Genomic DNA, 22,734 nt, shown 5'->3' with positions numbered 1-22,734 from the left:
AAATCCATTTCTCTTGAGTTCGACGGACACAGCGCTCCATAAATCATATCTACTAGGTTATATTACCTCCTTCAGAAATAGGACTAGGCAGAACAAAAAACACATGGCTACGCCCATGGGCCATAGTCAGCTTGATATATAAGCCCCCTCTCTGCTCTACGTAATCAGTTTTAATCTGCCTAGTAGGAGTAAGGGCCTAGGCTCCAAGCTGGGATTTCTGGTCCTAGCAATTTTCTCCTTCCTTACATCATTTTTGTTTTCTCTTGGGAGATCTACATCATTTTTGTTTTCTCTTGGGAGATCTACAATCAACTGCCGGGCTGGGCGATGGGCTGGATAATCTAAATCCAGTGGTCTCCCTAGCTCAGCCAGTGAGCGCGTGCAGACCGCAGCTGCGCGCTAGGTCGCCGGTGACATAGCCTCATTGACAGAGGCTGGTCCGCAAGTTAAATGTCTTGCAGGGTCGCATAAGACCGGGCTTGGGTTTGAGTCAGAGGATGGATTGTTACCCGCATCATGGAAGGGGTAAGTACAGTCCTCCCTCTCCCCTTTTTACTGTTTTTTGGGGTGGACGCGGATAACCTCCAGGGATGGTTAGACCTGCCTGCAGGTTCCCTCCTCCCATCCTTAAATCCCTCACTGAGCTGGGCTTCCCTCACTCCCATCCCCCCCTGTCTGGACCTGGAGTCTGGTGGGGGTCCCAGGGCAGAGACTGCAGCAGAGACCCCTGGGGTCTCCACCCTTATCCCCACTCTGTAAGGGTCCTGGGATAGTGTGTGTCCCGTCGCTACTAGTCTGAGTAGTTTGAAGGGTTCCCAGTGTAGGAGACCACTAGGTGTATGCCCTGCTGTTGGCAGTGTGTGGTCCCAGTGCAGAGAACGGTGCAGAGTCTCCCCTAATAGTGTGTCCTACCTTCAGGGGGGGTCCTCCCTTGCAAAGGGTGCAGAATTGCAGAGGGTGCAGGAAAGATCATGGCAGCATGCTTCAGTGTTTGTAGCTGATGGTGGCCATTTTCCCTTAGTCTGGCTGGTCTCTGGTTGGCGGCCATGTTTGTGTAGTCGGATGATGTCACGGGGACCATTTTCCCTTAGTCTTGGAGATTCTGGAGACAACTGAAGCCTTGTGGGGATGCCAAAGCTCCTCCTCTTCCTCCTTAGTTTCCTCTTCCTGTGCCCAGGACATATGAACAGGGAATGGCGTCCATGATGATGCTGGGTTCGAATTCTCTGCGCTGCTCTGGTCGGTAGAGAGACTTTGGGGGTCCCTGTGTTCTGTCTCTCTCCATCTATCTCTGCTGATAGGTACCCTGAACCTTAAGGGGATCCTTTAGTGGTGCCAAAAGATCGTTTTTGTACTGTAAGGTCTTCCTCTCCTTATGGTCACATCTCCCCCACTGACCCCCTTTATGGAGCTTCCCACGGTTGCACTGACGGTGGTTCTGCAGTCCTTAGTGTCCCGGCTGGGTGGTGTTTGGGCAAAGGCCCAGGAGGAAGCTGCTCAGGCTGTCTCATCTGATTCGGTCAGTCCAGGAGTATTATCGCACCTCCTGATCCAAATGATAGTGAGGATGACTCCTCCATGGTCGCAGCAGCGAATGAAAAGCGCTGGTAGACACACTTATCACTGCAGTGCGTGATACTTTAAAAATGGAGGACGTGGCTGTGTCGTTTGGTACGCACAAGTCGCATCATACTCCAAATGTGTTTTCCTTATGTGCCTTTATTTTGACAGGTTTCCCTGTAGGGAATGGGAACAGCCAAAATGACCCTTTGTGGTCCCCAAACCTTTTGCTGTACGTTACCCTTTTAAGGAGTCCTTTTAGTAAAGTGTGCTAGTCCACCAGTGGTGGACCCTTCTGTTTCCAGGTTGAATAAAGCAACCATGATCCCTGTAGAGGAATCCCTGTCCTTTAAGGACCTGGCTGATAAGAAAGAGGAGGCTGTGGCACGCATCATGTTCACTATGGCTGGTTCGGCATTGCTGCCAGTCTTTGCCTCAGCCCTGGTGTATTAGTCCCTAACTAAATGGCCAAGCTTTTGCACCAGTGCCTGGTGGGTAAGCAGGTCCCCACTGCTTATGTTGATTTAGCAGACCAGTTGGTCCATGGACTGCAGTTTATTTGTGATGCAGCTTTGGATACAGCTCCTGTGCTGTCCAAACTTTTTCAGTGGTGGTGATTAGACGGATGCTGTGGCTTAAGAATTGGTCCACAGACCAAGCCTCTAAGAAAGCTCTCATTGATCTGCCCTTTCAAGGCGATTGCTTGTTTGGGGCTACCCTGGATGACATCATTAAGGGTATGACGGGAGGGGGGGGGGGGAGGAGGAGAGTACCTTCCTGCCACAGTCAAGGAAAGGGAAGGAACCTCGTCGAAGACGGGGGCCACCTTCTCAGCGCATAGAAAATTGTATTTGTGCTTCTGGAACGGAGAATAAGGGAAATAGATCTTTCAAATCTTCCCCTAGAGGTTCCAAGCATCCTTGGTCTGCTAAGCCTAGAGCTAGCTTCTCTGGACCCACAGACTAGACCCCTTCAGCATGAAGGTCTGCCCTCATTCATTATCGGGGTGGGGGGACATCTTCGCTGGTTTCCGGCCTCGTGGACCTCCTTCATGAGCGTCAAGAGGGATCTACAAAATGATTCTTTTGGGGGTACCCAGAAAGGGGGACAAAGCTTGTCCTTTTTCAGGTTTTTTAGGTCCGGAGTCTCCTTGTGCAGATTTAATCATTTATTTCCTGCAGGGTTCAGATGATGTCCAAACTACCTAAGGTCCCCCCTATTCCTGTCCAGGGAATTGATTTACCTAGACCTGTTTCTAATTCTGACCAGGGTGGTCCTTCTCTGGACAAACTTCAGGAACCACAGGCCATGATTCACCGGCTGCTGTCACACAGATTGTTCTCTCTCTCATTTTGCATACAGGTTCTGAGGTCTGGTGGTATTCACCTTCAAGTCAGTTGTTTGCACAGTCCTACATGCAGCTCCTATAGCAGGTTTGGCTCCACAGGAGGATACCGAGGTTTGTGGCGAGATCTGGCAGACGCCGCAGGCGTCCAAGGGCCAGTGGAAGTCCAGTATCATGCTCGGCTCAGGCTTCTTTTGCAATTCTCGAGAGAAATCAAGGGCTAGGATCTTCCAATCAGTCTGGTGGCCATAAACATCCCTTGGGGACTTCCTCTGAGAAGACCAGTTGTTCCAAGGGTTGATCTACCATCATGCTTTACAGTCGCTGGTTTTAATGGCTTAGCTATTGGAAGCCAGGTACTGAGGGATAGAGGTCTGTATGGATCGGTAATCCCTACTATGAAGGCGAGAAAGTCGTCTTCCAGCAAGATATACTATCGTGCATGGAAAGCGTACATTCCTGGGTGTGAGTCCATTGACGCTCATCCTCGATCCTTTTCTGTTGCTCGGCTCTTAACCTTTCTTCAACAGGGCGTTGATCAGAAGTGGGCCTTGAGTACCATCAAGAGCCAGGTGTCTGCCCTGGCAATCTATGTTCAACGACCCCTAGCAAAGCACTCTTTAGTGTGTACCTTCATTCAAGGGGTTCGACATGTGGATCCACCTGTTTGGTCCTGGGATTTAAATTTGGTACTTTCAGTTCTCCAGAAACCTCCATTTGAGAATATTTGATAGGTTCCCTTGCCTACGGTTATCCCAGTAGGGGGACATTCTTGGTGGCTATTACCTCAGCCCACAGGGTAGTGGAATTGATGGCATTATACTGTCGCAGTCCCTATTTGGTGGTCCAAAGGGATAAAGTGGTTCTTCGTCCCTGTCCATTCCTGCCCAAAGTTGTCTCAGACTTCCATTTGAATGAAGACATTGTGTTGCCCTCCTTGTGTTTAAGCTGGCTCATCCCAAGGAATTTGCTTTGCATACCTTGGATGTGGTTAGTGCGATTCGGGTGTATCTAGCAGCTACTGAGTCTTTTCGGAGATCAGACTCGCTTTTTGTGAATATGGATGGACCAAGAAAAGGGCTGGCCACTTCTTCGGCTACCATCTCCAGATGGATCAGACAGAGGGTGACTCAGGCCTATTCCATTAAAGGTCATGTTCCACCTTTCCCTGTCGCGGCACATTCTACTTGGTTGCTGAGTACTTCTTGGGCCTTCCATCATCAGGCATTAATATCGCAAGTTTGTAAGGCGGCTACTTGGTCGTCGGTGCATACCTTCACAAAATTCTATATGGTTGAAACTGTTGACCACAAAGTTTTGCAGGCTGCTGTTTTAAGAGGGGCTGTACCCTCTTGAGGTTTGTTTTTTTTAACTTTTTTATTTTTCAGACGGGGCCCCTGTGTCCTGGTTGAGGGCTCTTATTTTAAACCTTGGATTATTTTCCCCACCCCTCATTTTTCTTTTGGCGCTGCTTTTGGACATCCCACTAGTTATGGAACGCTGTGTCCGTTGATAAACGAAAGCGAAAATGGGATTTTTTACTTACCATAAAATCCATTTCTCTGTGTTCGAAAGACACAGCACCCACCCCTCTATGTTCTGATACTTCTAAAACTGCTTGCTACAAAACTAATTACCTAGAGCAGAAATGGGGGGTCTATACCAAGCTGAGGAGGGCCCATGGGTGTAGCCAGGTGTTTTTTGTTATGCCTCGTCCTACTCCTGGATCAGGCAATTTAACCCAATAGATATGATTTATGGAGCACGGTGTCCATCGAACTCAGAGAAATAGATTTTACGGTAAGTACAAAAATGCAATTTTTGACTTACCGTAAAATCAATTTCTTACGTCCTCTGACAGTCGCCACCCACTCATACAGTCTTCACTACTGGGTATTGGTCTTATCCACAAGAGTAAGCTAGGCAGAAGATTTTGTTAGAAAACATTCACAAAACCTTGTATAGACACACCTACAGGGGGCTGTCCCTCTGGTCCAATACCCCCCTGCTAGCAGCATTCCCAATTCAGTTTGTCTTTTGCCTAGTTAGGAGTAGGCAGGCTTCCCTTGGCTGGGGCTGCAGTCTCAGCCTTTTCTTCTTATTTCTGAAAGAGTGATTTTTCTTTACACTGATAGCTTTTTATTTGTTCCTGCGCTTAGTTAGACTTCGGAAGACTACAGCGTTTGCGGAGCTGGGAATCGCACTGGTTATCCTAGAGCCTTACGGAATCCCAGCCTGCCATCGAGCGTTTGCGAGGCCTGGGCATACGTATAGCCTGCTAACGACCTGTCACTGTCCTCAGGGACAAGCCTGTGAAGTGGCTACTTTGCTGGGTGTCTCAACTGCGGTTCGCCGCGTGTTGCTAGCGTCCTGTTCGGCTGACGGCAACCCCACCCGGAGGGAGGCTTCCTGTCAGAGCGGTACCCCATGTTTCGCTGGATGGGGGAGTACCATGCTACCCCTCTGTCTATGGCATTATCTGTCAGGGGGTGTATGTGGGGCCTCTGTTATGGGGATGGCAGTCTATGTGGAGTCTGTGATATCTCCCTCATGTCTGTCAGTATGGTTCCCGTGCGTCCCTTCCCGGTCCCTGCAGGGGCGTTATAGCGGTTCTGCCGCGGTGTGGGGTGTTTGCAGGGGTCCCTGAGTCCCTGTGATGCTTGTGCAACGTTTTGGGGGTACAGACATGCTTGTGGGGGCCGCAATAGGTGTAAAACCACGGGGCCACCATTTCAGGTGTGGGCGGGTTGTTTGACCTCATTGTGAGGGCAGCAGCCATTTTCTGTAATGCTTTGGCACCCTTCGGACGCCATCTTTAGTGTGGGCAATGTGTTTCCTCAATGTGCTCAGCGGCCATTTTCTCGGAGCCTCCCCAAACACTTACATTGGCAACCATTTGCTTGTGGCTCAGAACTATGTTCTGCCTCTAGTGGTGTGACATAATTTCCTTCTCCTGGTACACAGATCGAGCTGGCAGCGTGGGTACAGTATAACACACTTCTGGGGGATTTTTTGCTGTTTTTTTTTTGGTTTATATCTCTGCTGGCAGTTATAATTTTTCAGTGCTTAGTAGCACAGGCTAGTTATTCATTGCGGTGGGAACCGCAGTTATCGCCGATTTTAAAAGGCCAGCGCCATTTAATCTCTAAGTGTTCTGATGTAGTCCCAGGGTAGCAAATTTCCCCAGCTCTGGTGGAGGGTTCAGGTACTCCTGAATCCTCTGCAATAGTCTCACTTACTGCTGCGCTTACGACTTTAGCGTCCAAAGTGGATCTGTTAATGTCTGAGCGGGCTTCTAAGAAAAGGCCCAGGCTTTCTCAGTCTTCTGATTCAGAGCCAGATATGGTTGCACAGACAGTGTACCCCCTGAAGGGTCTCAGTCCTCTCAGTCGGATGGAGAGGAGGTGGAGGATTCCCCCTCCGGGTCCGCAAGAGGAACGCGCTGCAATGTCTGCGCTCATTAGCTCTGTTAAAGACACGCTACATTTAGAAGATGAGCCCCACCTGCCGGGTAAGCGGTCTTCCTTTGGTTCCCGCAAAGCCCAGAAGTTGGGTCAGGTGTTTCCCTGTCCCGCTGAGTTTCACGAAACAGTGAACGAACAATGGCGCAATTTAAAACGCAATTTTGTGGCGCCTAAGTGGTTTCAGTACCGTTATCCCTTTGCGTCTCTGGATTTGCGCTGGACTTTGGCTCCTAAGGTGGACCACACTGTGTCCAGGTTAAATAAAGCCACTTTGATGCCCGCGGAGAATTCTCCGGTGTTTAGAGATCCGGCGGATAGGCGGGTGGAGTCTCTTACCTGCCACTCCTATCTGGTGGCAGGTTCCTTGATGAAACCCGTGTTCGCCTCGGTAATGGTCTCTCAGGCTGCGGTGGAGTGGACTAAGGTGCCAAGATGCACCCTTGTGGCTGATTCCGCCCCTCCTGCTACTCTGGAGATGGTGGACCAAATTATTCAGGCTGTTTTTATAGCTGTGTGACGCTGCCTTGGATGAGGCCCCTTTAGTCTCACGCTTATCTGCAGACGCAGTGATGATCCGTCGCATTGTGTGGTTGAAAAGCTGGTCGGTCGACCAGTCTTCCAAGAAGACGGTGTCTGACATCCCTTATGCTGGGAATCGCCTTTTTGGGGACTTCTTGGACGAATTGGTGAAGGGGGTCACTGGGGGTAAAAGCACACTGCTGCCCCAGGTGTCCAGGGGCAAGTCTTTCCGCGGTAAGCCGGGCCCTTCCTTTAAACCTAACCAGGGGTCTTTTCATGCCTTCAAGGCACAAGACAAGGGCAAATCCTTCAGGGCCTCTGGTGGCCAGAAGTGGGGTGGGATAATCAAAAGCCGCCACCTCGACCAGAAGGGGCGCCCTCACCCGTCTTGGGTGGGGGGACGTCTGTGCTGTTTTCCCGAGCCCTGGCTGGCCAAGGTTCAGGACAGATTGGTTCAGGAACTCATTCAGTCAGGGTACAAGATCGAACAGACAGATTCTTTCCCTCAAATCTTCATTTGACCCCAGATCGTTTCCAAGATCTCCAACGGGCGGTTCAGGATTTCCTCGCCCAGGGGGTGATCGTCCCGGTGCCACATCGGAACAAGTTTCGGGGTTTTTACTCGAATCTGTTCACGGTGCCCAGAAAGGAGGGCATGGTGCGTCCAATTGTGGACCGAAAGTTTCTGAACCGCTTCGTGCGGGTTCAAAAGTTCCGCATGGAATCCCTCAGATCGGTGGTGGCCTCCCTGAGTCCGAGAGATTTCCTGGCTTACGTCGACCTCAAGGATGCGTATTTACACATCCCCACCTGGGGATGGTTCTGGACTCCGCCCAGGCAAAAGTCTTCCTGCCGGAGGACAAACTCCGGACTCTGCAGGACGAGTCCTCATCGCTCAGGACCTGCATGTGGTCCCTGGGATTGATGTCAGCCTTCGAGGCGATACCATTTGCCCAGTTCCACACACGATCTCTGCAAGTGGAGATTCTGGCCAGGTGGGACAGACATCCTCATTCCTTGGAAAGGAGGATCTCTTTGAGCCACCAAGTCAGAGCGGATCTTCGGTGGTGGCTCCAGTCTCCGGCTCTGACGGAAGGGAAATCCTTCCGGCCGTTGTGGACGGTGGTCACCATGGACGCCAGCCTGTCGGAGAGACAGAGGTCTCTCGTCAGCGGTCATTCCTACCTTGCTCAAGGCCAGGTAGGTCTATTCTGGTAAGATTTATTATCGTACCTGTTAGGCTTATTTCACCTGGTGTGAGTCGCAGGGTTTCCATCCTCGCTCCTTTTCGGTGGCGAGGGTGTTAGCCTTCCTGCAATCTGGTGTGGACCAGTGTCTTGCGCTGACCATTATTAAGGGTCAGTTATCTGCGCTGGCCGTTCTCTTCCAGCACCCCTTGGCGTCAAATTCCTTGATCCGCACCTTTATTCAAGGGGTGCTTCATCTGGCTCTCCCTAGGAGGGCACACTTGCCTCCTTGGGACTTGATTTTGGTTCTGTCCGTTTTGCAACATCCTCCCTTTGAGAACATCCGGGAGATTCCTCTGCCTGCGCTGTCATGGAAAGTCGCCTTTCTGGTGGCGATCACATCTGCTGGCAGAGTGTCGGAGTTGGCGGCCCTGTCTTGCCGCTCCCCCCATCTGGTTGTTCATAGGGATAAGGTGGTCTTGCGACCTCATCAATCTTTCCTTTCAAAGGTGGTGTCCGATTTTCATCTCAACGAGGACATTGTCTTGCCTTCGCTGTGTGCGAAACCTAAGCATCCTAAGGAGTTTGCCTTGCATTCCTTGGATGTAGTCTAAGCGATCAGGGTTTTCCTGTCGTCTACTGAATCCTTCAGGAAGTCGGATTCTCTTTTTGTCCTTCTTGAGGGACCTCGGAAGGGTATGGCTGCGTCTTCGGCAACCATTTCTAAATGGATCAGACAGACGATTGTACAGGCTTATTCACTTAGGGAACAGGTTCCACCTTTCCCTGTCACGGCGCACTCTACCAGAGTGGTGAGTGCGTCTTGGGCCTTCCGCCATCAGGCGTCAGTGTCCCAGGTGTGCAAAGCGGCGACCTGGTCGTCCGTGCACACCTTTACAAAATTTTACAGACTTGATGTTTTGGCATCGCCAGATGCCTCCTTTGGCCGCAAAGTTCTGAGTGCGGCAGTGCCTTAGGGGAGACATGGCGTTTTTTAGCCTGTCCCCTCCTGTTGGGGGTTTTTCCCCCCTTGGTTATTTTGCTTTCCTGGGTTTGTTCGCTCCTGTTGAGCCTTCCTGTTACCCAGTGTTTTACCTTTCTCGTTCAAGATAAGGTTCTTTTCGCTGAACTGGGTGCTGCGTTGCCTTTTAGACGGTTACGTTTCCCACCCCTCAAATCTACACTGCTTTGGGACATCCCAGTAGTGAAGACTGTATGAGTGGGTGGCGACTGTCAGAGGACGTAAGAGAAAATATAATTTTTGTAAGAACTTACCGTAAAATTCTTTTCTCTGAGTCCTCTGACAGTCGCCGCCCCCACCCATCTTTTGGGGTTCATGGACCTATACACTGCTACCAAACTGAATTGGGAATGCTGCTAGCTGGGGGGTATTGGACCAGAGGGACAGCCGCCTGTAGGTGTGTCTATACAAGGTTTTTTGAATGTTTTCTAACAAAATCTTCTGCCTAGCTTACTCCTGTGGATAAGACCAATACCCAGTAGTGAAGACTGTATGAGTGGGCGGCGACTGTCAGAGGACTCGGAGAAAATAATTATTCTATTTTCTCTGATGATCATTGATGGACACAGCACCCACCCCTCTGTCGAGTTATAATTCTCCTGACCCTGCTTGTGACAAAACTGAGTGGCTTTAGAAGAGAGAAGGGAGTATACCCCCTGAGACTGCCCATGGGTGTAGCCAAAATTCTTTTCTGCCTAGTGTCCTACTCCTGTAGGGGGCAGTATAACCCAATGGTTATGAATATCAGGATCTGTATCCGTCAATGAACACCAGAGAAATGGATTTTACGGTAAATCAGAAATCCCATTTTTCCCATCCCGCCACGGAAAAATATTTATATGCATATTCCTATGAGAAACCGGTCAAATGCTTTACATACGATGTGTATCCTCGATATTCCACCCATAATCCCCATGTAGAACAATTATTATATGCATGTTATCATTGGAAACCGATTAAATCTGTTCCTTGTTAAGTGTATCCATGATATTCTCCATGATATTCCACCCATAATCCCCATGTAGAAACATAATTATGTACATATTTTATTAGAAATCGGTTCAATATGCGCTTTGGAATTTGTAGCCATGGTTTCTCTATCGTTCATTGACGGACACAGTCCTCTGAATCATATCAGTAGGGTAATACCACCCCCTACAGGAGTAGGACACTAGGCAGAAAAAATTTCTGGCTATGCTTATGGGCAGTCCCTGGGGGTATACCCTCTCTTCCTGCATAGGATGTCCGTTTTAATCTGCCTAGTCAGGAGTAAGGACCTAGTTCCTTGCTGGGATCTTTGCTCCTGGCATAGAAGTAATTTTTTTATGTAGATTTTTTTTTTTTTTTTTAGCTAGCCTTTTTTTCTCGAACGTTTTTTTTCCTGTGAGATCTTCATGCAATTTTGCCGGACCGGGCGACGGGCTGGATCGCTATATTCAGTGGTCACCCCAGTTTGGCCAGCGAGCGCGTGCAGGCCTTAGCTCCGCGCTGGGTTTGGCAGCGACATAGTCCCACTGGATGGGGACTGGGCCTGCGAGTTAAACGTCTTGCCAGGACACACAGGACAGGGTCTATGCTTTTGTCGCAGCGTTCCTATATGGCCGATAGCCCCCCCACTCCGGTGGTGTGGGGTCTTGTCAGGAGATGGTGCCCGCCTGTGTTCCCGGTATGGTGAGTAAATGTTTTTTCTCTCGCTGGCTTCCAAGGGTAGGGATCCTCGCCATAGGCGGGGTCTGTCCTTTTTGGCTCACAAAGTATTTTTGTTCCTCCGGGGGGGGGGGGGGGTGGTTTGCAGCCGATAAGGCTTCCTCGGGTTGTTCCAAACGTCCCTGGTCTAGGAAACAGAAGTCCGGTTCCGCCAGGCCTGCGGATAAGGCCTCCTTGGCCTTAAGGTGCGCCCTCACCTGTGACTGGGGTGGGGGGGGGGGCGCCTTAGCCAGTTCTCGGACTTGTAGCTCGCCCGGATCCCAGACAAATGGGTCCGGGAGGTTGTGCGGTTCAGATCGAGTTTCGATCCGCTCCTCCGGTCAGGTTTTTCCCTTCAAATGTCTGCCTATCCCCGGATCTCTTGCGAGCGATTTATGGGGCAGTGCAGGACTTGCTACAGCAAGGAGTGATAGTGTCTGTTCCGCACACAGATCGTTTAGACGGGTTTTATTCCAACCTGTTCACGGTTCCCAGGAAAGAGGGCAAGGTGCATCCGATCTTGGACCTAAAGGTACTGAATGTGTTTGTGCGTGCTCAAAAGTTCAAGATGGAAACTATTCGCACAGTGGTGGCCTCCCTACATCAGGGGGACTTCCTGGGTTCCATAGATATCAAGGATGCCTACCTTCACATTCCAATCTGTGCCGCTCACCAACGTTTCCTCCATTTTGCCGTGGGAGAGGATCACTATCAGTTTGCGGCATTACCCTTTGGTCTTGACCTCTGCTCTTCGGGTCTTCACAAAGGTGTTGGCCCCAGTCCTGGCACTGTTAAGGCAGCGGGGAATATCGGTCCTGGGTTACCTGGATGATCTGATTCTGTGTGGAGTCCCCAGCGTTACTGACTGAAAACTTGGGGGTCACCATGAGAACTCTGGAGGAGTTTGGTTGGATTGTGAATCTTCAGAAGTCGTCTCTGTTCCCTTCCATGAGACTGGTCTATCTGGGCTTGACTTTGGACTCGTCCTCATCCAGGGGGTTTCTTCCTCTGGAAAAACTCCAGAAGCTCCAGTCAGCGGTTCATTTGTTGATTTCCAATGCCGGGCCGTCCCTTCGGATCTGTATGAGAGTGCTGGGACTGATGGTGTCCTCCTTCGAGGCGGTCCCATTCGCTCAGTTTCCCACGAGTGTTCTTCAAAGGGAAATTCTTCTCAAGTGGAACAAACACCCAAATTCTCTGCATTCTCGGATTTGGTTAAGCCACGGGACCAGGGAGTCCCTGGTCTGGTGGCTTCAGTCCCCGATGCTTGTCAGGAAGTCCTTTCTCCCCATATACTGGACAATTGTCACCACGGATGCGAGTCTGTCCGGGTGGGCGGGGGGGAGAGAGTCCTCAATCAGGACTCGGCTTAGGGAGTCTTGTCCCTGGAGGAATCTCGATTGCCAATGTCCTGGAGCTGAGAGCGATCCAGCTTTACCTGGCGCACTGGACCGACCGTCTGGAGGGTTGTCCAGTGTGCATTCAATCGGACAATGCCACGGCCGTGACCTATGTCAATCACCAATGGGGCAACAAGAGTGTCCTTGCAGCCCTGGAAGTGGCAGGCATTCTACGTTGGGCGGAGCACCATGTTCCAGCTCTCTCTGCTGTCCACATTCCGGGAGTGGAAAATTGACAGACGGATTACCTCAACCGTCAGGCCTTAGACGCAGGGGAGTAGTCCCTGCATCCAGAGGTCTTGCAGCAGTTGCACCTTCGCTAGGGCTCTCCGGACGTGGATCTGTTGGCATCTCGCATCAACAGGAAGGTGCAGAGGTTTGTGGCCAGCTCTCGGGTTCCCTCTAGCAGACACCGCGGGCGCGTTGGTGGCCCCCTGGGGCCAGTACTGGCTGATGTATGCCTTTCCTCCTCTCAAGTTACTGCCAAGACTTCTTCGCAGGATAGAGGCGGAAGGGATTCTGGTCATTCTTGTGGCTCTGGACTGGCCTCGCCACGCTTGCTACGCCGACCTAGTCAGGCTTGTCGCAGACTCCTCTGTGGAGACTTCCTTTCAGGGAGGATCTACTGTCTCAGGGGCCAATCTTCCATCCTGCTTTACAGTCGCTGGTTTGACGGCTTGGCCGTTGAAAGCCAGGTGCTGAAGGACGTGGGTTTATCTGCTTCAGTGATTCCCACTCTGCTAAAAGCGAGGAAGGCGACTTCCAGGAAGATTTATCATCGTATGTGGAAGTCGTACATTGCGTGGTGCGAGTCCCTTGGGACCCACCCTCACTCCTATTCGGTGGCTCGGATCTTGGCTTTCCTTCAACGGGGAGATGATCAAAAGTTGGCCTTGAGTACCATCAAGGGTCAAGTCTCTGCCTTGGCTATTTTCTTCCAAAGGCCATTGGCCACCCATTCCCTGGTGCGTAGGTTCATCCAGGGGGTGCGACACACGGTACCTCCAGTGCGACCTCCGCTACCGCCATGGGACCTTAATTTGGTGCTGTCGGTTCTCCAGAGACCTCCCTTTGAGAATATTCAGGAGGTTCCCCTGCTCACCTTGTCTCAGAAAGTGGCTTTCTTGGTGGCTATGACTTCTGTGCGCAGGGTGTCAGAACTGGCGGCGCTGTCCTGTCGTTCTCCCTATCTGGTGGTACTTCGGCCGGATCCATCTTTCCTGCCGAAGGTGGTTTCCAGTTTTCACTTGAATGAGGACATTGTGTTACCTTCCTTGTGCTCTAAGCCTAAACATCCTAAGGAATTTGCTCTGCATACCCTGGATGTTCTGGCAATCAAGGTGTATTTGGCGTCTACGGAGTCTTTTTGCAAGTCTGACTCGCTCTTTGTGCTCACGGATGGCCCAAAGAAAGGGATGTCTGCGTCTGCTGTGACTATTTCCAGATGGATCAGACAGACGGTGGTGCAGGTTTATTCACTTAAGAGTCAGGTTCCACCTTTCCCTGCGTATTCTACTCGGGCGCTTAGTGCTTCTTGAGCTTTTGCCATCAGGCATCTGTGCTTCAGGTGTGCAAAGCGGCGATCTGGTTGTCTGTTCACACGTTTACCAAATTTTATAAGATGGATGTGATGGCATCTGCGAATGCCTCCTTTGGCCGCAAGGTTTTGCAGGCTGCGGTTTAGAGGGCCCCTTGGCCTTCCTTGAGGGTGTTTTTCTGTTTTTCAAGTGGACCTCATCTGGTTGTTCTGATGAGTTGCCTGGTTGGCCATGCTGGCCTTGGACTGTTTTTTTTCTTCTTTTGTTCTGCTGTTCCCACCCCTCATTTGGGTACTGCTTTGGGACGTCCCTACTGATATGCATCATAGGACTTCGTCCGTCAATGAAGGATAGAGAAAACTGGATTTTTGACTTACCGTAAAATCCTTTTCTCTTAGGTTCATTGATGGACGCATTACCCATCCCTCTCTTTTTTGAGTGGGTTGGTGTGGTTTTCTCTGACACGGCTTTGATACAAAACTGACATCCTATGCAGGAAGTGAGGGTATACCCCCAGGGACTGCCCAAAGGCGTAGCCAGAAATTCTTTCTGCCTAGTGTAAAGAAAAAGCTCATTCAGCGCTACAATCAATGAGAAATGGTATAAAAGCAGCTGAACACCGGTAAAGGTCAAATCTATCAAATCCCAATAAGCATATAATACAAAGAGGGTGCAGCGCTAAAAAGATATAAAATTCACATAAAATTCCTAAAAGTAATATATACTAAAAGTAATCCAAGGCAATAAATATATAAACATGGATGCAAAAAAGAGTCCTTGAAACTTCACAAAGCCAAGCATAAAGATTTAAGAAGACCCGTGCTGTAAAGGATGAAAAATGCACCACTTCATTCGTGACTCCATCACCAGAGTAAGTGCTAGCCTCTCACCTCCATTACTTGACCTAAAAGGTCATTGCGCTTTGTGTCAAATTATCGGATTGACTCCTGTTAATCCGATCTCCCAAGCTATGCCTCCAGTTCAAGATGGCTCAACAGTTGTGCATTCCACCAAAAAATAGAATAGGGACATCTAGTGCTCTCTGTTTAAACAACATTTATTGCAGGATAAAATCAGTTTACTTACAAATAAGGCACTTTCCAAGTGCATAGAGATCAGCAGATAAACATGAACAGTACACGCAGTGTGCTCGATGTCCGATCCCTTCGGAGCGTCGCGGGTGACGTCACAGCTCCTCCCCCGTACGCGTTGCGTCAATGGGTGTGACTTCTTCAGCGGGGTACCCCGCTCCGAAGGGATCGGACATCAAGCACACTGCGTGTACTGTTCATGTTTATCTGCTGATCTCTATGCACTTGGAAAGTGCCTTATTTGTAAGTAAACTGATTTTATCCTGCAATAAATGTTGTTTAAACGGAGAGCACTAGATTTCCCTATTCTCTTTTTTGGTGGAATGCACAACTGTTGAGCTATCTTGAACTGGAGGCATAGCTTGGGAGATCGGATTAACAGGAGTCCATCCGATAATTTGACACAAAGCGCAATGACCTTTTAGGTCAAGTAATGGAGGTGAGAGGCTAGCACTTACTCTGGTGATGGAGTCACGAATGAAGTGGTGCATTTTTCATCCTTTACAGCACGGGTCTTCTTAAATCTTTATGCTTGGCTTTGTGAGGTTTCAAGGACTCTCTTTTTTGCATCCATGTTTATATATTTATTGCCTTGGATTACTTTTAGTATATATTACTTTTAGGAATTTTATGTGAATTTTATATCTTTTTAGCGCTGCACCCTCTTTGTATTATATTTTCTGCCTAGTGTCCTACTCCTGTAGGGGGCGATATTACCCTACTGATATGCATCAGAGTACTGCGTCCGTCAATGAACCTAAGAGAAAAGACTAATTATTATTAATAATGTAGTCCGTAAATGTAGTCCGTAAAAGTGTCCTACTCATTAGTAATAATGTAGTCTTATTGCAGATTGCGAACACAAAAGTGCAACTAATGGAAGCCAAGCAAGCCTTGGAGGATGCTATAAATGCCCAAGATTTTGGCAAGGCTTCTGAATTAAAGGAAAAAGTGTCAGAGTTGGAAATGGTGAAAGCCCAGCTAATTAAAGAAGCAGAAGAACCAGAACTTAAAGAAATCCGTGTTGAAAAGGTTTGGCCTGCTTTTTCAAACTGTAGCTGTTTTTTATCTCTCAGTAAATCTCCTCTTTTTTTTTTTTTTCCTCAACTTTTTTCTATACTGTTCTTTTTTTTTTCTTTTCAGAATGACCCTGAAACACTTCTAAAGTGCTTGATTATGTGTAACGAACTCCTAAAGCACATTTCGCTTTCTAAAGGACTTGGAGGAACGTTGAATGAGATAATTCAATCACTGGTAAGTGCCTAAGAGAGGCAAAGGGAGTCTTGGGAAATATGCTAAATCAGACAGTCTCTTCAGTGTGATTTCAGGAGTGTCTAGCACAGTATTTCTGATAGAGGTGTGGCTTCAAACCTAACAAGCGTGCTGCTCTCAGGCGGGGAACTCCAATCAGAAGTGCATAAGAAAAAGAGAAAGGTGCAAACACCTGGTGCATCACCCTTTGACACCTTTAAAATATATTTTATTAAAAAGCCAAAAACATACTCAGACATGAGGAACATATATCGCATTGAATGAGTCCACAACAAGTGGAGGTATTCGCCCCTGTCGTTGGACCGCTAGGGACGAATACCTCCACTTGCTGTGGACTCATTCAATGCGATATATGTTCTTCATGTCTGAGTATGTTTTTGGCTTTTTAATAAAATGCATTTTAAATGTGTCCAAGGGTAATGCACCAGGTGTTTGCGCCTCCTTTCTCTTTTTCTTATGCACATCAAACCGAACAATAATATGATCTAATTGTTTCAGAAATTAGTGATAATTCGGTGTAAAAAGGAGAGCTTCCTTGGACTAGGTATCCAGAAGAATCTTTTTAGCTTTTATAGGAATGTACTAAAAAAAAAAAAGTGAAATTACTATTTTTTTTTACTCTCACTTTCTGCTATAGACATTTGCGAAAAAAAGGAAGGGGTGCCCTTATGTGGGACTTTGAGTGAGGTATTTACACTAAGTAACTCAAAGTTGTAAGATGGCAATGAATGGCAATTTTTTAATACAGTCGTACAGAGCGTGGCAGCAATGTAACAACAAAATAACAACAATGTTAAAATACAACAAAATGGGCATATAACATGTGACATCAATAGTACAAATAAATAACATATGTTGAACTCCTATACTTTAGGAACTTGACGCGTTTCGTGAGTCTTAGTAAGCTCACTCATCAGGAGTATATGAGATAAAATGTATCTAGTAGTAAAGCAGTAAACAGCATGTTAGTATACATGATTGTATCAGTGAGTGTGATATTGCAACATCTGTATGTGCGAACCATAATAGGAGAATCACACTCACATATAGCCCAGAGAGAGATGAATGGATTGATGCTCCCATGAGGCGGCGGTTGTCATGATCTAACCGGGAGCTGACAGGACTGGTAAAAACGGTGAACGCAGTGGGGAGCCAGGTGAGGAAACAAGAGTAATACGGTGGATTTTCTGCTTGGTAATGAGGCATGGGCTGAAAATACATCAATATATATCTCTCTCAATAAAGTATAGAAGTAAAATATAATATATAAAGGTAATTATAATTATATCACTGGGTGATGCCCAGAAAGTAAAATATATATCTATGTAAAAATCTGAGTAACTGAATATATGAATAATATGCAGCCCAGGCGCATGTCATATACAAAAGAATAGATTGGATCTTAATGAATCTGTTGGAGTATGGCAATATGATGATTAGACAAGTAGAGTACTGTGTCACTTAGGTGATGAATGATGTAAGAATGTGTAGGTGTGTGGAAATGTGAAAGAAGGGAGGGAGTATGGGAACATGGGAAATAATGTGAGGACCAAAAAGAAAAAGTCAGATAATGAAGGATGGTAGTGAAACAGAATGGGAATGGTGAGTCCACTCAGGGTGGATTCAGAGGTGGAACGGAAGACCAGCTTCATCTGGTACAATGAAGGAACAAAGATGATCCTTATGAGATGGGACACCATGTAGAAACTAGGGAGGGAAGTAAGGGGGAACACTAAGAAAAGAAATGGGATGAGAATCCTCACCTGAGTACCCACAGCGCAAACACATGATAGCAGTCCTAGAGCACCATGTTGTGGTGTAGGGGACAAGGGTTTAACCACCGCACCCATGTCATCCAGCGGTAATGAGTCGGCCGAGGCCGACAGCCACAGATCAAAAACACCCGCCAATACGTGCGGGCACCTGGCCGGCGTTCACACGTGGGGGGGGGGGACGGGACGACGCATGGTGCCGATGTACAGGTGGCCCCGCCCCTCTAGGGGGAGGGGGCAGCCAGGGAGAAAAGACTCTGTACATCGCAGCTCCCGGATTAGGAACACAAACACCACCAGGGGGAGCACAACCATCATCAAAGTTGTATGTAGTAGAAAAAAATATATGTAGCCAAATAATTGTGTGTGTATATAAGTAGGACAGTTTGGGACCAAAGGCGGGCTATGGGTGTCTACCACCCGGGTTAAGGTTGAATAAATAAAATGGTCTCATGCTGTCGAATGTAAATACCTCCATCCCTAATCAAATGCGAAAAAAGGAAGGTGCTATAGACATTTAGTTTTTTTTTTTTTTCTGCCTAGTCAGGAGTAAGGACCTAGTTCCTTGATGGAATCTCTGGTCCTAGCATTTTTTCCTTTTTTGAATGGAATGATTTTTCTTTTATTATTTCTCTATCGTCCATTGACAGACGCAGCCTCATCTTCATAGCTGAGTGGGTTATGCTCCTCCCTGCAGGAATAGTCTAGGCATTTAAATGTACACGCCCACGGGGCTGTCCCCACAGGCATAACCCACACACAAGTCAGCTCAGCAAACCAGTTTTCTCTTACGTCCTCCGACAGTCGCCGCCTCTTCATATTCATCACTAATGGGGTTAATGACCTTTGCTCCGTAGGAGTAGCTAGGCAACAGAATATATTAATATCAAAGCTTTTAGCATATCCCACCCCCAGGGGGTGGTCCCCTCAGTCCATACCTCCCTGCTTCCTGCATTTCCAACTCAGTTTCTAATGCCTAGCTCAGGGGTATGCTGGCTGTTCCTGTGCTGGGGCTCTCAGTCTCAGCTTCTTTTCTCTTTTTGATTTTATTTGAAGTTTTTTCTCTTTCTTTTACTTAGCTGTTTATTTTCAGCGTTCGCTTCTTCTGATGAAGATGATCGTGCGGAGCTGGGTCTCAGTCTGGCCACCCTGGTTCCCAGGGCTCAGGGCCAGGGGCTTCCCAGCCTGCCATCGAGCGTTCAGCTTAGGTTTTGCCCTGGCACATTGAACGACCCATCCCTGTTCGCAGCAGGGATGCTATCGGTGAGGTGGCTACCTCACTGGACGCCATTGCTGTTTCGCACCGCGGTTCCGTTGCGTCATGCTTGCGACACTCCCTGTCCTCAGTGCAGCGGTTTGGTCGCTGGAGCAGGCTCCCCACGCCATCCGGACTGGTAAGTGTAACTCTATGTGGGGACCTGTCTATTTGGGTGTCAGTCTGGGACTGTGTGACCCTGCATGTCTGTGTGCCTGCTGTGCTCCCTGTCAGTTCCTGTGTGAACTTGCTGCCTGTGTGTGTGGGCTGTGAAGGGGGGCGCTCTCCCACTCTGCTGGGTGTCATTGTAAAGCAGTCAGGTTTTCAGCATGCTGTGAGGCGATCGCTGCGGCGATCCGCCATTTTTCTGGGGCAAAAATCATGGTGGCAGGTCCTGTGAGGTACTGTACGGCGTTTTTGGCGCCAAACGCCGCCATTTTGGGCGGCGGTCAATCAGGCCACATGTCAGCGCCATGTTCTGTTTGCCCAGGGATTTCCTCAGCCGAGCGGCCATGTTTGTGTAGCCTTGCATAGGCTTCATAGGGGCGGTCAGTCTTGCATCACTTCCTTTTGCTCTGGGACAGCGATCGGTGCAGCAGCCTGTGTGATCTCTCCAGGTTTTATATTTCCTTTTTTCCTGTATTCCTTGCCCAGTTTCTTGTCCCTGTGGGGGTCAGTGTATTCAGTGGGTGCGGTGGGCTTGCGCTCGCCGCGATCTTAAAGGGGCAGTACCCTTTATTACCTTTTTGTTGGGGCATGGATTCTCAGGATTGCAAGTTTCCTCCCACCTTGGTGGGGGGCCAAGGGGCTGCTGCTTCCCCCGAGGGGGCTGATCTGGCCACTATTGTGGCAAACTTAGCTGCTCAAGTGCAGATGCTGGTGGCTGATCGATCCACTAAACGGCCCAGGGTGTCTATTTCCTCTGATTCAGAGGGCGATGGGGCTGCTATGGCTGGAGTGCCCTTCTCAGGGTCTCACTCATCCCTAGACCTTGTGGGGTCTGACGGGGAGGCTGAGGTGGAAGGGGTAGATAATTCTCCCCCTGGCTCGTCTGAAGAGCTTGCAATCATGGATGAGTTGGTTGCTTCTATCAAACAAACGCTGCATTTGCAGGATGAACCATGTCCTCCTGCTTTGATGTCCTCTTATGGGACGCAAAGGAAACGCAAAACATCGCAGGTTTTTCCTTGCTCTACGGAATTTCAGCGCGCGGTGGATGAGCAATGGCTCAATATAAAGAAGCCTTTTGCTGTGCCGAGTAGGTTCAAGCTGCGTTATCCTTTTACACCAGCTACTGATGAGCGTTGGTGTGTGCCGCCTCAGGTGGATCACGCGGTGGCGATTTTGAATAAACCAACTGCGATCCCTGCTGAGGATACCCCGGTTTTCCGGGACCCCTACGGACAGGAGGTTAGAATCTCTGGCCCGTCATGCTTATACGGTTGCTGGCTCTATGCTGAAGCCTATTTTTGCTTCCATTATGGCAGCCCAGGCTATTGCGAATTGGACGCAGGTTCTCAAGCGCACTCTGGTGGCTGACTCTGCCCCGCCGACAACTTTGGCTATGGTGGATCAGATTCACCAGGGTGTCATGTATTTGTGTGACGCGGACTTGGATTTAGTCCCTTTGGCTGCGCGTCTTTCTAGTGTGGCGGTCTTGAACCGTCGCCTGATATGGCTGAAATGTTGGTCTGTTGATCAGTCTTCCCGCAAGACTTTAGCTAATTTGCCCTATGCGGGATCTCGCCTTTTTGGCGAATCTTTGGATACTCTGATAAAGGGTATTTCTGGGGGTAAGAGTACTCTTTTGCCCCAATCTCACAAGAATAAGTTTGTTCGTGGTAAGAAGAATGCTTCGTTTAGACCCTCTCAGGGGTCCTTTCGTGCCTTTCGGTCGCACTATAAGGGCAAGCCCTTCAAAGGCCAAGGCTCCCAGAAGAAGCCGTGGACGGGTAAGCAGAAGTCCGGCCAGTCCGGATCCGCTGCCCACAACAATGCGGCCTGAAGGGGCGCCCTCACTCGCTTCTGGGGTGGGGGGACGTTTGCTCGGTTTTCTTCAACCCTGGCTGGACCGCGTTCGGGACAGGTGGGTTCAGGAAATCGTTCGGTCTGGATACAAGATCGAGTTTCTCGGCCGGCGGGCAGATTTTTCCCCTCAAACCTTCAGCTGACTCCGGAGCGCTTGCAGGATCTGCACCTGGCGGTGCGGGCCCAGGGAGTGGTGGTTCCGGTGCCTCGTCAGGACAGATTTCGTGGGTTCTATTCCAAATTGTGCACTGTGCCCAGAAAGGAGGGCAAGGTACGTCCGATTCTGGACTTGAAAGCTCTGAACCGCTTTGTGCGGGTTCGCAAGTTCCGCATGGAATCCCTGCGCTCAGTGGTGGCTGCCCTGGTTCCGGGGGAATTCATGGCCTCCATCGACTTGAAGGATGCGTACCTTCACATCCCCATTTTCGAGGGTCACCAGAGGTACCTTCGATTTGCCATTGCGGAGGATCATTATCAATTCGTGGCGTTGCCCTTTGGTCTCGCTTCGGCTCCGCGGGTTTTCACCAAGGTGCTTGCGCCGGTTCTGGCCTTATTGAGGGCCCAGGGCATTTCTGTCCTGGGGTATCTGGACGATATCCTGATTCGGTCCGCGACCAGTCAGGGCCTGGTGAACGACCTGTTCATCACGATGCAGACTCTGCAGGAATTCGGCTGGACGATAAATTTTCCAAAGTCAACGTTGTGCCCGTCAGTTCGTCTTCCCTACCTGGGGATGATTCTGGACTCGGTTCAAACGAAGGTCTTCCTGCCGGAAGACAAGCTTCGGACACTTCAGTGCGAAGTCAGGTCCCTCAGGGACAATCAGTGCTCGTCCCTCCGGACGTGTATGAGGTGTCTGGGATTGATGGTTTCGGCCTTCGAGGCGATTCCCTTCGCCCAGTTTCACACACAGGTTCTTCAGGCGGAGGTCCTGGCCAAGGGGGACGGGCGTCCGCAATCTCTGGATCTGCGGCTGTCGTTGAGCCATTTTGCTCGAAGGGGTCTTTTGTGGTGGCTCCAGTCCACGGCGGTGTCGGGGGGCAAGTCTTTTCGTCCTTTGTCATGGACGGTGATCACCACGGACGCCAGCCTGTCGGGCTGGGGTGGTGTTCTGGGCGTTCTATCTGCCCAGGGAACTTGGTCGGAGGAGGAATCCTCCCTTCCGATCAACATTTTGGAATTGCGAGCGATAAATCTGTCTTCTGCGTTGGACGGACAGGCTTCAGGGCCGTCCAGTTCAGGTACAGACGGACAATGCAACAGCGTTGGCCTACATCAACCACCAAGGGGGCACCAGGAGTGCCCGAGTGGCTCGGGAAGTAGCCGACATTCTGTCTTGGGCCGAGACGCACGTCCCGGCGATATCTGCAGTTCACATTCTGCGGGTGGAGAACTGGCAGGCGGATTATCTGAACCGTCAGACCCTGGACCAGGGAGAATGGTCCCTTCACCCGGATGTCTTCCAGATGTTGTGTGAGAAGTGGGGGTCCCCAGATGTGGACCTGTTCGCGTCTCGTCTAAACGACAAGGTGGAAAGGTTCGTGGCAAGGACACGTGATCCTCGGGCAGACGCCTCGGACGCGTTGGTGACGCCCT

General features: G+C 49.6%; 1 protein-coding gene across 1 annotated transcript in view; it reads left to right on the top strand.

The window, feature by feature from the left end:
- Window positions 1-22,734, top strand: part of NCAPG (non-SMC condensin I complex subunit G) — a 234,944-nt gene that overhangs the window by 85,300 nt on the left and 126,910 nt on the right. The window contains exons 11-12 of the mRNA XM_082243654.1: window positions 15,664-15,843; window positions 15,955-16,065. Of these exons, the coding sequence (XP_082099780.1) occupies window positions 15,664-15,843; window positions 15,955-16,065 (291 nt within the window). The remainder of the gene's footprint in view (window positions 1-15,663; window positions 15,844-15,954; window positions 16,066-22,734) is intronic.

The sequence above is a fragment of the Pelophylax lessonae genome (genome assembly GCF_965119305.1).
Source record: "Pelophylax lessonae genome assembly, chromosome: 1".
Classification (NCBI taxonomy): domain Eukaryota; kingdom Metazoa; phylum Chordata; class Amphibia; order Anura; family Ranidae; genus Pelophylax; species Pelophylax lessonae.
The sequence above is the reverse complement of the archived record's forward strand: the minus strand, read 5'-3'. Positions and strand labels throughout refer to the sequence as shown.